The sequence below is a fragment of the Gordionus sp. m RMFG-2023 genome, chromosome 1, assembly GCF_954871325.1.
Source record: "Gordionus sp. m RMFG-2023 chromosome 1, tfGorSpeb1-WG-v2, whole genome shotgun sequence".
NCBI classification, from domain to species: Eukaryota; Metazoa; Nematomorpha; class Gordioida; order Chordodea; family Parachordodidae; genus Gordionus; species Gordionus sp. m RMFG-2023.
Genome location: NC_088775.1, coordinates 91234367 through 91247530, shown reverse-complemented (window position 1 = coordinate 91247530; position 13164 = coordinate 91234367). Strand labels below are relative to the sequence as shown.

Below are 13164 nucleotides of genomic sequence, written 5' to 3'. Positions count from 1 at the left end.
TTTTTTTTAATTGAGTTCCTAATTTAAGCCTTTCCGAGAATTACTAAAATAAAAAAATATCTTTTAAATAAATTAAGCCAGACATTAACCAATAATAAAAGTTTTTTTTTTTAAAAATAGAAATTACTCTACTATTTCTTATTATTATTTTTTTATAGTCGAATCTTAATATAAGATTAAAATAAAATACTATAAAAATTACAAAACTATACAATTAAAGATACAATTTTTTTTTTAATTGAGTTCCTAATTTAAGCCTTTCCGAGAATTACTAAAATAAAAAAATATCTTTTAAATAAATTAAGCCAGACATTAACCAATAATAAAAGTTTTTTTTTTTAAAATAGAAATTACTCTACTATTTCTTATTATTATTTTTTTATAGTCGAATCTTAATATAAGATTAAAATAAAATACTATAAAAATTACAAAACTATACAATTAAAGATACAATTTTTTTTTAATTGAGTTCCTAATTTAAGCCTTTCCGAGAATTACTAAAAAAAAAAATATCTTTTAAATAAATTACAGACATTAACCAATAATAAGTTTTTTTTTTAAAATAGAAATTACTCTACTATTTCTTATTATTATTTTTTTTTGTCAATCTTAATTGATACTATAAAAATTGCCTTCCGAGAATTACTAAAATAAAAAAATATCTTTTAAATAAATTAAGCCAGACATTAACCAATAATAAAAGTTTTTTTTTTTAAAAATAGAAATTACTCTACTATTTCTTATTATTATTTTTTTATAGTCGAATCTTAATATAAGATTAAAATAAAATACTATAAAAATTACAAAACTATACAATTAAAGATACAATTTTTTTTTTTAATTGAGTTCCTAATTTAAGCCTTTCCGAGAATTACTAAAACAAAAAATATCTTTTAAATAAATTAAGCCAGACATTAACCAATAATAAAAGTTTTTTTTTTTAAAAATAGAAATTACTCTACTATTTCTTATTATTATTTTTTTATAGTCGAATCTTAATATAAGATTAAAATAAAATACTATAAAAATTGCAAAACTATACATTTAAAGATACAATTTTTTTTTTTTAATTGAGTTCCCAAAAAGGAACAATTGATGTTAATAAAACAAAAAATATAAAAAAATGAAGGAGACTATTTCACCTGGGGGATATATCGGGTTAAATACTTGGCCTTCGATAAACTAGGAAACTATGCCAGTGCTCAATTCAAGATATCTATCGTTAAACACGATTGTCCATCTATTATGAAACCCCCAAACCTCGTGGAAGAATGTGGAATATGGGGACAATCCCAATTTTACGATAGTAAGCGTTGTTCCATTCGTTGCCGACAAAAAGATGCCAACACATCTGGTCTTCAGGCGTTGAGACGTTTTTCGACCGTAAAATTATTATTATATTGGCTTTCTATTATTTTCAGGACTGTCTTATCTTAGTACGCCACATTTGTAAATTTCAGTATAATGTCTCCTTTAAAGTCTTTTAAAACTGCATTTTTTTAAAAAATTATATAAAAATTTAAATAGAGAAATTATAAATGTCGCTAAAGGATGTGATTTTTTTAAAAACGGTTAGCCTAATATTTTAATCAAAATAGAATTACACAAGCCGGAAGATTTTGCTCACTGCGTAATATTATATTGGCGGCTAAAATCTTTACATTTAAAATCGTCTAAATCTAGCCACTTAATTTAGTGGAAGGCAACGGGAGATTCTTCTTTGATTTTAAAATCTAATTTTATTATATATATCTATCAGAGTTGTTAAAGGATCTAGATACAAATATCTAGATCCCGTATCTTGATATAAAAATGTGGTATCTGTATCTAGATAGATTTTTGATTAAAATATCGGTATCTAAATATTATTTTAGACGATATATCTGTATCTAGATCCATTTAAAAAGTATCTTTTAACAACTCTGATATCTATATACAAAAATCTTGTCATTATATACACTTTTTTTATAATAGCGAATTTACATTTTAACAAAGTTACATATGTCCTTTACAATTTCATTTTTGCGTTACCGAATTTTTTTTATCTTTTATTACACTGACCTTTTAAACTAAAAAAAAATAATATTCAATTTTAATCTTAATTTGGTCATATTTAACACTAGCCATTTAACTACACTAAATTTGCTTACAAAAACCTTAATAATAACCCTAAATAATTGTCAATAATGGTTTCTTAATTATTTACGTATATATATACATCTAAATGTCACGTGATCAAAGGGTGCTATTTAATACGATTGCGATTTTTTTTCATCCTAAGATTTCCTCTCTCCTTTATCTCATTTATAATTAACTCATTACCTCTCTTCATTCCATAAATTTTTTTTTTTTAAATATATATATATTACTATATATTCACATCATTTAAGCCAATTCCATCATTTTTCTCTTGCTCTGAAGATGGGATATGGAGGCCAAGCCAGCACAATTTCGCCTGTTTGCTAACGTCCTCTTTCAGGTACCCGCATTGTTCCGATACTGTAGAGACGGCGGTGGAATACATTGAAATGACTCTCAAATACTCGGCCAAAAATTTATGTCGTGATTCCCGCGTTATTACGGGAAACGAATACATACGTAACTTAGAAAAACGGGTGATAGTCTTGGTAAAGAATCTGATCAAGGATAACCAGGATCTCTGCTTACTGATAGATTGTTCCTATTTCAAAGATGATTCTGACATCTTTTCTGAATTGTTGAGACTTCAAGGTTCTCTTAATTACGAGACTCGTATAATTTGCGGCAAAGGTACCCTAGATACGGAGAAGAAAAATACGGTCGATCACAAATATTCCGGAATAACGCTTCACAGGATCAGGGCTCGTTTACTAGGTAAGCAAGAATCCGTATCTCGCACAAATCTACCCGACTCCTCTAACACCAGCGTCAACATTCAGCACAGGAATAAATTGATGGAATGGTTGCAGATTCGCATCACTAATCCTCAATCGGAATTCAACGATGTTAGCGATAGCGCGGGGAAAAAATTTTCCGATGGTTCCTTATCCCTCAAATTAATACCCAACGCTTTTTCCATCGAAGTGATCAATCTTTGTGCCACGGGTTTCAGCTTAATGAACAATGAATGTGTCAAGTATAGTTAATTTTACCTATTATTCAGAATTACGTGATGACCTTAGCTAGTGTTGTTAAACGGCTTGTTTTGAGGCAATTTTTTTAAAACGGCTAAACTCATATTTTAACCAGGTTAAATATTGCCTAAACCTGGAGATTTCGATAAGATATGTTCTAGAACCTTGGTTCCTTCTGTGAACAAAATCTTCAGGGTTGGCGTAATCTTTTTTTTCTTGATGAAGTATTGAGTTGCCCGCTTAAAAATCTCTAACCTTAGCTAAACAGCTTGTTATAACGATCCCAAAAAGTGGTTGGCTCCTACGATATTTTTTTCATTACCTCTTAACTTAAGACTCTCTCTCCACATATATATATATATGTAATGTAAATTACTTTTTACCCACGTCGTTCATGTAGACACTATTTTCAATAAAGAAAGAAAGAAAGAAAGAAAGAAAGAAAGAAAGAAAGAAAGAAAGAAAGAAAGAAAGAAAGAAAGAAAGAAAGAAAGAAAGAAAGAAAGAAAGAAAGAAAGAAAGAAAGAAAGAAAGAAAGAAAGAAAGAAAGAAAGAAAGAAAGAAAGAAAGAAAGAAAGAAAGAAAAAACACCTAAAAATTTATTATTCAATTTTTTGAATTTATTATTCAATTTTTTGAATTTATTATTATTATTTTGTATTTAAAAATTATAAGATGCGCCATAGGAACGTATTTTGATTTGGAGAGTAAGAGTTGCGAGTTCTGTCCTTATAATACCTATCAAAATAAAGAGGGTCAATTAATATGCCATCAATGTCCTATCATCGGGTCACTCAACAGAACCGGTGTCACTCTTTGCCAGGGATCGAGTTCTAAGGATGACTGCAAAGGTAATTTTTTTTAAAAAAATCGTTACACAATATTTAACAAGTCTTATCATTTATTTTATGTTAGAGTCAATGTGTGTTTTTTTTCCGGAAATGTGCTATTTTTTGTTCTACTTTAAATCATTTTTTTCGAGCACGGTTTTTTTTTTAAATTCAAAAAAATAGGATTTTACCAGAAATGTCAGGATGTCTAGAATACTTATCTTATGAATTTTTTTCTGAAGTTAACCTTTGAGTCATTTATAATTAATATATATGAATAAATCTATGGGAAAACGAATATAAATTATATTAATTTCAGAAGTTCGTGGCTAAATTCTCTGAAATTTATAGGGTAAGCATTCTAAGCATGGTGGAATACCTTTTCGGTTAAAGAAAAAATGACACTTTGCCAAAAAAAACAACAAATATTATAAGGAAAAGTATCATGATAAAATTTTAACTAAATGATTTGCGATTAGTGTTTATTATTAATTTTAAATAAATTTTGTAATAATTCACATGAGTGTGATTATCATTTCTAAAAACTCATTTAACTATATATATACTTCAGTTATTAATAAATCAAATATATATATATATATATGTTAATTTTTAAAAGAGAGTTGCGATGCCGGGTATTATTTAAAACATCTCACCGCCGATACGTCGAATAATGACATGCATTGCGAGCCCTGCCCAATGGGATTTCACCAGCCTGACAAAGGTTCCTTCCATTGTTATCCTTGCGATATAGGATTTACTACTCACGCTACGGGTAACAACGTGGAATACAACATTATAAATGGAAATCGAAGCGCGGATAATTTTGTTAAAGATCAATCTGGGCACTTGGTACCTAAGAAAGGGTGCTATCAGCCCTGCTATTGCCTAAATGGCGGCAGATGCATTTATTCAAACCCACCTATCCATTATTCCGTGACCCTAAACACGTCGGGTATAAGGAACTCTTTCATCGATAATATTACTCTAAACACTGTACCGCTCTTTGAAAAGGGTAAAAAAAAAAAAATTGCTTTCTTCTATTTTCTTTATATGCCATACTACAGTTTTATGTGTATCTTTAATTCATTATGTATATGATGCACAAACAAACACAATAAGAATCTCCCAGGCAGCCACTTCCCCCCACTTGCGAATGCTTGTACCCATATGGAGGAGCGAGGTGTGAAGTGATAGTGAACGAAACATGCCTACCTAGCTGCAAAAATAATCAGCCATGCAAACTAATCGACAGAACCATTATGAAAAAGAGTTGAGTTTCAAAAAATTTATTTTTTAAGTCAAATGTTTCGATGACACGAAATGGTGTCGGTTGAGTATTAGAAGGCCTTAAAAAAAAATTAATGTTTGTGGACCAAAGTTATCGAGGATAAAAGTCAAAATTAGCAATAAATTTAGAAAAATTGTAGATTTATGTAACACAACTTCCTTTTTTTGAATGTCAGATAGAGCACTCCAATTCTCAAAGTTACGGCACAATGTCTTATTTCGATTTAAATATTGAAATCTTAGGGACATTTGCTCCTGGTCAAGTTTTTGGAGATAGGACAAAAAGAACATATTATAATAATAATTTTTTTTTTTTTTAATATTTTTTAAATCCCCATAGTAAAAGACAAATCGAATAACGTGGTCGTTAGAATAGTCAAAAAGAAGGTTAAGAAATGGCGATGCGTTTGCGAGGATCGAAGTTTCGGTGGCAAGAAATGCGAAATCGCATGCCCGATGACTTGCGAAGAGGGCAGAACTAAATGCGGAGTGGACGAATTGGGTAACCCCTCTTGTTTGGAATACATCCTTGTAACCGGCGACAAAGATTTTAACGTCAAGTCCAAGCCTAACCTTGGCCGCAAAACGCCCTCGTTCTCCGGAGATCCAAAATCGACACCTTGCGCGGTAATTTACGAAGACGCGGAGGCCTTCAAGAATTTGACGGAAGAGCAAAAGAAAGTTTGCTACCAAGAAGGCTATATCATAAACGACGACAAAGAATCGAACAACGAGGATGCAGACGATGACCTCATAAATTCCCTGGAGAATAAAAACGAGATCTCAAGCAGTTCCGGTGAATTATAATATATTATAGCCTTGAGAAGATTTCTTTAAGGGCCGCGGAAATTTTCCCTCCCACATAATATATTTTACTCTCTAGAAGCCTGCATTTTATCTCCGTAAGGAAGAAGCGCTCCTATCTTCCCTCCACTCCCCAGCCCAATCTTTAACAATTTATGGGTGCTCAATATTGATTCAGGTGTTGATTTATGATTTGCATTTTTTTTAAAATTTTGCGTTCAATTGCTAATTAACAGACTTGGTAACATAGAATACTCAGAACCGGGATTAAGTCATAACCGGAAGTAGGAATCTAGAACTGTTTTAAAATATTTTTTTTAGGAATCTGAACTAAAACAACTCGTTTAATTTTTTCCCTAATAATCTTATAAATCTAAGGAATTCTTCACCAAAAACACCGAGAATATTGGTTTCAAGCAGGGATAAATATTATGTTGGCCATATCTGAATATTGGTTTATTTTCAATATTTCGGCCGAATTATTTACCGAAGCATTTCTGTTGGATCGCGTCGAATGATCGATGTGTATTTCCTAGCTACTGGAACCATCTTAGTCTTCTGTTGTTTCTTGTAGCAAATGTAATAATCTGGATACTAGTTTTCTTAATGGCTTTTGAGATTAAATTATTTATGATTGTATGTTGCGGCAGGGCGGCCTTTAAAATATCTATGTAAATGAGGGTGTCCTTTTGAATCGGATGGTAAGGAACAATTACTAAATTTAGCAGGAAGCGATATATTACAGCCAAGACGAGGCGAAATAGTTATACAAAAGTTCTTCATTAGTGAGAAGAATAATGAGATTTTCGCTTGGAATAGCCTGCTGCCTTCTTAGCCCGATTTGAAATTCAGAATAACTTGGTTGGGAGATTGTTCCAAGTATTTACTCGATAAAAGATAATCAACGGAGTGGGAGACAAGGAAAATATTCCAAGTTTTCTGCACAAAGGTGGGTGGGCGACTGCTAATGCCAGTGATTGTTCAACCAAGTGTGAAAGGGCGCTTTCTAGCTCTAAATCATGACCAATAGGGATTAAACCTGAAATGCTTAATCTTGAGGAGATAAAAGAAACAAGATAGGAGGGATGGGGGGAGCATAAACTATTCTCGCCATTTATTGCATGGAAGAGAGGCCTTTACAAAAATGGATTTGAAATGCACAGATTGGAAAATCCTATGAGGTTGGGAAATAGGGATTTCAGGATTTCTAAGCAAAATTCTATCAAAAATCCTCCTTTGATCATTCCTAATAAAAACTATACTTTTTTATAAAAATCTTCTGAGATTAAAAATATTCGAAGATTTTTTTTTATCTTGAAGAACATTTCAAACTCTGAATCAAATATATTTATTTTATACATTTAATATAAAACTTATCGTATTTTTAATAAAAAATATATTTTTTTGATATCAGATTTAACTTCCCAAGATATATCTGTCATATCTGGTGCAGTTGGAGGCGCTCTCTTACTTCTGTTCTTAATGGGTATTATCCTGCTTTCAGTCATATACTGGTATTAATATTATTATTTATTTATTTTCGAAAGTACAGTATATAAATAGGTTATAATATACACAATATATATATATATATATTTAAACAGGAGGAAAAAAAGATCTAACAAATATTTCGGAAAATCTAACATCCACCACATCAATTTCGATAACGAGATTAACCATAGAAGAGATGATGGAACTGATTTATACAATCAAAATTCCAATTATAACAACAATAATAACCACATGAACAACATGAACAATAATAATATGTCGGCCGAATCCTCTTCGACATACAGCAACCACCATTCCAATAATAATAACTTATTACTCAACTCTGGAAACGGAATACTAATGTATGTTAAAAAAATTTCCAACTAATTCATTTATAGGGCTAGTCACGTTTTAATTAAGAAATAAATATATGATCATCTTTGTAAATTTAAATCAAAATGGTATAGTAATATTTATAATAAGAAAAAATGATATTTTGTAATCTTATAGAAAATTTTAATGTGGAAGCAATTCACTTTATAAGTTTTAAAATGATAAGAAAGAATAACATATTATGATATATTATTCTTTGAAGGGAATCCATGAATAGCTATTATTCTCCTAGACCCGATCCATCTACCAATACATTCCCCAATTACGATTCGCCCATTGTATACGGACAAACCCCCCCAGAAACCGGTTCTGAAAACACTTATAGGCAATACGGTTTTGCCGATACTTGCTTAAGCTCTTGCACTTATAAGGCGCCCACGCATGAAGGAAATGCAAGTTTTGAAGAAAAAAAAAAATACAAAATTATTTCGTGATATTTTTTAAATGTAAAAAATGAATGTTGAAGATGTGTTATGTCTGTTCCCAGTTTTTCCAAATAGATGATAGTAAAACTGATTTGGGTCATCATTTATATATAAAATAGGAAAGTAGGAGAAGGAGAAACGATGATTTAATAACAAAGGGAGAAATTCAAAATTGTTTTAAATAATGTTATTAAGTATTCAACTCAGTTTTTTGGAGTGGATTTACCATTCGTGCACGTTAGGAATGGTTTTTTTATATTTTATTTTAATCTGTATACAAACTAGAAAATATCAAATTCCCTTAAATATTGAATTTTTTATTGAGGCAATCATTTTTGGGAAAATTCATATTATTTTACTTTCTTTCTTTCTTTTTTAAATTTGCATTTTTATTTTCAATTTCAAAATATTCAAAACGTATAAAAAATATATATATAAAGTAAAATATTTTTAAGAAAAAAAAAAAAATTGGCGGAGAAGGATTAAAAAATTGTTTTTTCGGGCCAATGACATATAATAATACCTAGACTGACGTATTAAAAGTGTACATCAATGAAAACAGCTGGGGACGCCATGTGTACCTCAGTGAAAACAGCTGGGGACTCCATTTTGATTATCCATATCATTATCGAAAATTTTATACGAGAGGCCAATTTATTCCTATGTCTGACGCAAACTTTATTAAAGAATTACCCGATCATCGAGATAATAAGGAAGCAAAGTTATCAATTTAATAATATTTTTTTAACAGGAAAATAATTACTATACGTGTTACCAAAATGGCGGGTCCAGCTGATTTAACGACTCTTTTTCGAAATGCATTTTGACGAATGCACCGTCAGTCTGGGTATTATTATATGTCATTGTGTCGGGCACAGAGCCTAGGATGATGGAAATAAAATTAGATCTACTTATATCAAGATATCTTTTTTATCTTTAAAATTTTGATTGGTTGTTGATAAGAGATTTCCATAGCGTATATTATAAGTCGAACCCTACTGTATATTTTGCCTAGCTCAAGACTTTTCAAGTAATCATATGTTGTGTTAAATTACGCCATATTTTATTTTAATAATAAACTTAAACCGATCAAAGTTAATTTTATTGTTGTGTATGTATTTTTCGACATTGAATTTATTTAAAATTAAAATTAAAAGGCAAAACGAATAAGAAGAAAGAATTACCGGAACACCAGAAACCGGTTTGGGCTGACTCTTCCCCATCATCGATCAACGAATCCACATCTTCCTACGAACAAAAGGGTATTATAGGCGATGACAGCTACAAGGACAAACATCAAAGCTGCTCTACACATATCAGTAACGTTTACGCCGACGCTAAACATCCTTCCAATCAATCCGATACTACCAATACATATTTAAAGTTCACTATTCTCTTGCCATTTTATTTTTGATTAGAGTTCACATGTATATGCCCTTTTTACAATTAAAAATACTCCCGATATTGTCTCTTTGGCTTCTATTTCTTCTCCAATTGGATAAAGTAAGCTTTAATGATAGTATAAATATGATTATATATTCCATATTCATTAAGAACTCAATCATAAATATGGTCCACTAGGAACTACGGGTTATCTTGGAGCAATGTTCCTCAAAATAAATTAATGATTTATACAAACAACTTCTTTTTTTTTAAAAAAAAATTTATTACTACGAAAGAACACTGATTATAATGATTAATTCATATATTTTTTTTTTAAAATGAATATATTTCCCTTATAACGCCATCTATTTTAAAAGTTTTTATTAACAAGTTTTCTTTGGCTTAAGAGAGATCATCTACCATATTATAATATATTTTGTTGAAATAAAATAATATTGCCATTTCCACAAATGCGAATTGGTTTAAATGGCGGATATTGGGGTTAGTTATTATTAAATGTCTTGGGAAAGACATTTTGATACAATTTATTGTTGTTTACAAATTGAAGCTAATTCCAGAAACCATCTTTATTTCCAAAAAAATAAGAACCAGAGCCACTCCAAAAAAAAAATATAAATCTATTTATAAAAATATAGTCTGGGTTCGAAAACTCCGGTGGTTCTTATTAGAGATTTGCGAATCCCGGCCCGGTCCGAACGGGTTTCGGGCCGGGTCGAGTTAATAATGATTTAGGTTCGGACCGGGTCGTGCGGACAAATAATTTTTATTTCGGGTCCTTTTCGGAACATGTAAAATAAAATTCGGTGCAGATCATTAGTTAGTTTCCCATATAAACCCGATGACTTATAAATAATTAAATTAAAACAAATTTTTAAGGCCAAATGTTAAATGCTCGTGCTGCCACTCCGATAATCAATATTCTTCGGAGGAGGCGCATCATACCTTTACACACGATTACGACATATATGAATCCACGCGGCATTTTACCTCTCATCCAGATTGAATGAATATATAAATTTTTTTTACAATATATAATTATTATAAATTTATTACAATTAAAAATCAATTTTTTAAAAAGTTGTAACTGTGATTGACCAAAATGGCATTTTTTTTTTGTATATATATATACTTTCGAATCATCTAATCTTCATTCAAAGTATTATTTCTTCGTTATAAAATTGTAAACAATGCATAAATTTTTTAACATCGTCGCTATCGCAATATAAAAGGAATATTAAATTATTAGCAATTGTTTTTTTTATTTTTATCAACATATTCAATATCGATATTACATTATCTATAAGCAGGGATGTGAACCCTAACCCGTGTTCAGGAAATATAAACTCTATTTATCGGAAATTTTGATAACAGGAAGTTAATCAAAACCAATTTTCTAAAAGAGGTCCGAACCCGTCCCAAGTTCGTTTTACCCCGGGTTCGATTGCCCATAAAGCGGTCTCTGCTTGGTCTGTGGTATCAAAATGCCCAACCAAACAATTTAAAATTTTTAAACCTAGGTTCGAGTTTACATCCCTGTTTATAAGTATATAAACAAGTTACGCGTTTAAAAAAAATAATTGTTTTTTATAAAAAAAAAAAAATTTATAATAATATTTCAATACAATAATTTATGTGAAAATTGGTGGTGCGAATTAAAAAAAATTGTTTTATATTATATAGCAATTGTTTATCTTAAATTAATTGTTTTTTTGTTTATTAGAAAACCTATGGATTACAGGAATGCTTAGGTATAGCCAATTTTTTCCTAAGTGAGGGAGGGGGGGGGGGATTGTTAATGAATTTTTGAGTTTCCACCCCACCCCCTCTCGCGACCTCCCATTCGTAAGTTTAGATTTTCGAATAAATAGTTGGGTTTTGTGCCCTCTCTCTCTTATTATTCTTGATCTGAGTGACAAAGTTTTGTTGGCTTCTTTTCAAACAAAAAATATCGGCGCGATTATAAAAAGATCGAGGGCGTTAAAATTCTCCTTCCGGTTTAGTCTAAGGCCGATTTTCAAATATCAGAACATATCCATAGATCGCATATTTAAAAAGGTCTTACAAAAATATATATTACCCTAATCCTCGAGATTTAGCCAAGGATAAGTGTTGTATCTGTTGATATGTAATTGACATTTATAGACGTTCTTTAATAAATTTCGAATTAGAAAAATATAACAATTTCTTTTCTTTGTTATTAATCATGTGATTTTGGATATATAATATAAGATTTTATCGGGTTTTGGAGTGGTATTACAATATACTTATATATATTATATTAAACAATATACATTACATTTTTATGTTTTAGAGAAAATAAGCAACCCTAAATACATGTGATGGATTGTATCAACTGGCGTTATATTCTATATCGTCGTTTTTTTTTTATATTAAATACAATTACCTCCAAAAATTATTTCATGTAAAATGGTATGTTAAATACGTTGTCTCCTTTTAACTATAAAAGGCATCATGTCGGAAGAAAATTTATAGAAGTTATAAATGTCCGAAGCTTTTATTTAGTGTCTTACTTATTAATTCTATACATAAAGAAGTGATCTAATTATAAGAAAAATAAAATTTCTAAAAAATTTGCAGTATACAAGGTATTGGAAGACCCTGAGACTGTGCCAGACCATTCTAACTATCTTTTATTCCAGAGCATATATATATCTATAAAAATAAATAACAAAGACGATTGAAATAATGGTAAACAATGTTGTAAGCCATAATTGGTAAATAAATACTGCGTAATAAAGATGAACTGAAAATTTTTGGTTTAACCCCGTGAGTTATAAGCGGAAGGTTATTAATTGAAACTTAATAAAAAGTAATTATATAACCTTACGCTTGCCTAATTACTTTTTATCAAATTTCAAATAACCTTCCGCCCGATTTGTAGATAGATTAGTGAAACATAACAAAAATTATAAAAGTTTTAAACTATATATCTAGTTGCATTAATATTTATTTACACAGAAACCAAATTCTCCTTTTCCGATTATTAATTTAATAGAGTATAGATATAAAATAGTTAAAATATCGTCATATTTTGAATTGAATTATATTTTCAAAAATTTGATTTAAAAAAATTTTAAATATGAGATTAGCAATGGATTTGTTTCCACCCGCCCATTGTCCAATAACCTTTTAGGACTTACCCCCCTATGAGTTATTATAAAAACCTATCCGTCCACCTATTTATCTAAAAACTATATTTAACCATTCTGCTGAATGTTTAAAAATGACTAAAATAGTGAAATTTGATTCTTTATTTATTATATTTTTACTTAAACGGATAAAATAATGTGCAGTGTGTAATATGAAATAAAGAAAATATTTTATTATAAATATAAACCAGTTTGGCTCAATTCTCCAGAAAAAATATTTTGAATTTGTCCGCCTTGTCGCTTA

General features: G+C 29.9%; 1 protein-coding gene across 1 annotated transcript in view; it reads left to right on the top strand.

Moving 5' to 3' along the window:
• Nucleotides 1–10848, top strand: part of LOC135930938 (uncharacterized) — a 44143-nt gene extending 33295 nt beyond the window's left edge. Inside the window, exons 40-50 of the mRNA XM_065467741.1 lie at nucleotides 1130–1383; nucleotides 2391–3115; nucleotides 3789–3964; nucleotides 4563–4958; nucleotides 5066–5215; nucleotides 5574–6029; nucleotides 7452–7551; nucleotides 7642–7890; nucleotides 8124–8317; nucleotides 9504–9729; nucleotides 10627–10848. Coding sequence (XP_065323813.1) covers nucleotides 1130–1383; nucleotides 2391–3115; nucleotides 3789–3964; nucleotides 4563–4958; nucleotides 5066–5215; nucleotides 5574–6029; nucleotides 7452–7551; nucleotides 7642–7890; nucleotides 8124–8317; nucleotides 9504–9729; nucleotides 10627–10753 — 3053 coding nt within the window. The 3' untranslated portion in view covers nucleotides 10754–10848. The remainder of the gene's footprint in view (nucleotides 1–1129; nucleotides 1384–2390; nucleotides 3116–3788; nucleotides 3965–4562; nucleotides 4959–5065; nucleotides 5216–5573; nucleotides 6030–7451; nucleotides 7552–7641; nucleotides 7891–8123; nucleotides 8318–9503; nucleotides 9730–10626) is intronic.
• Nucleotides 10849–13164: the final 2316 nt, after the last annotated feature.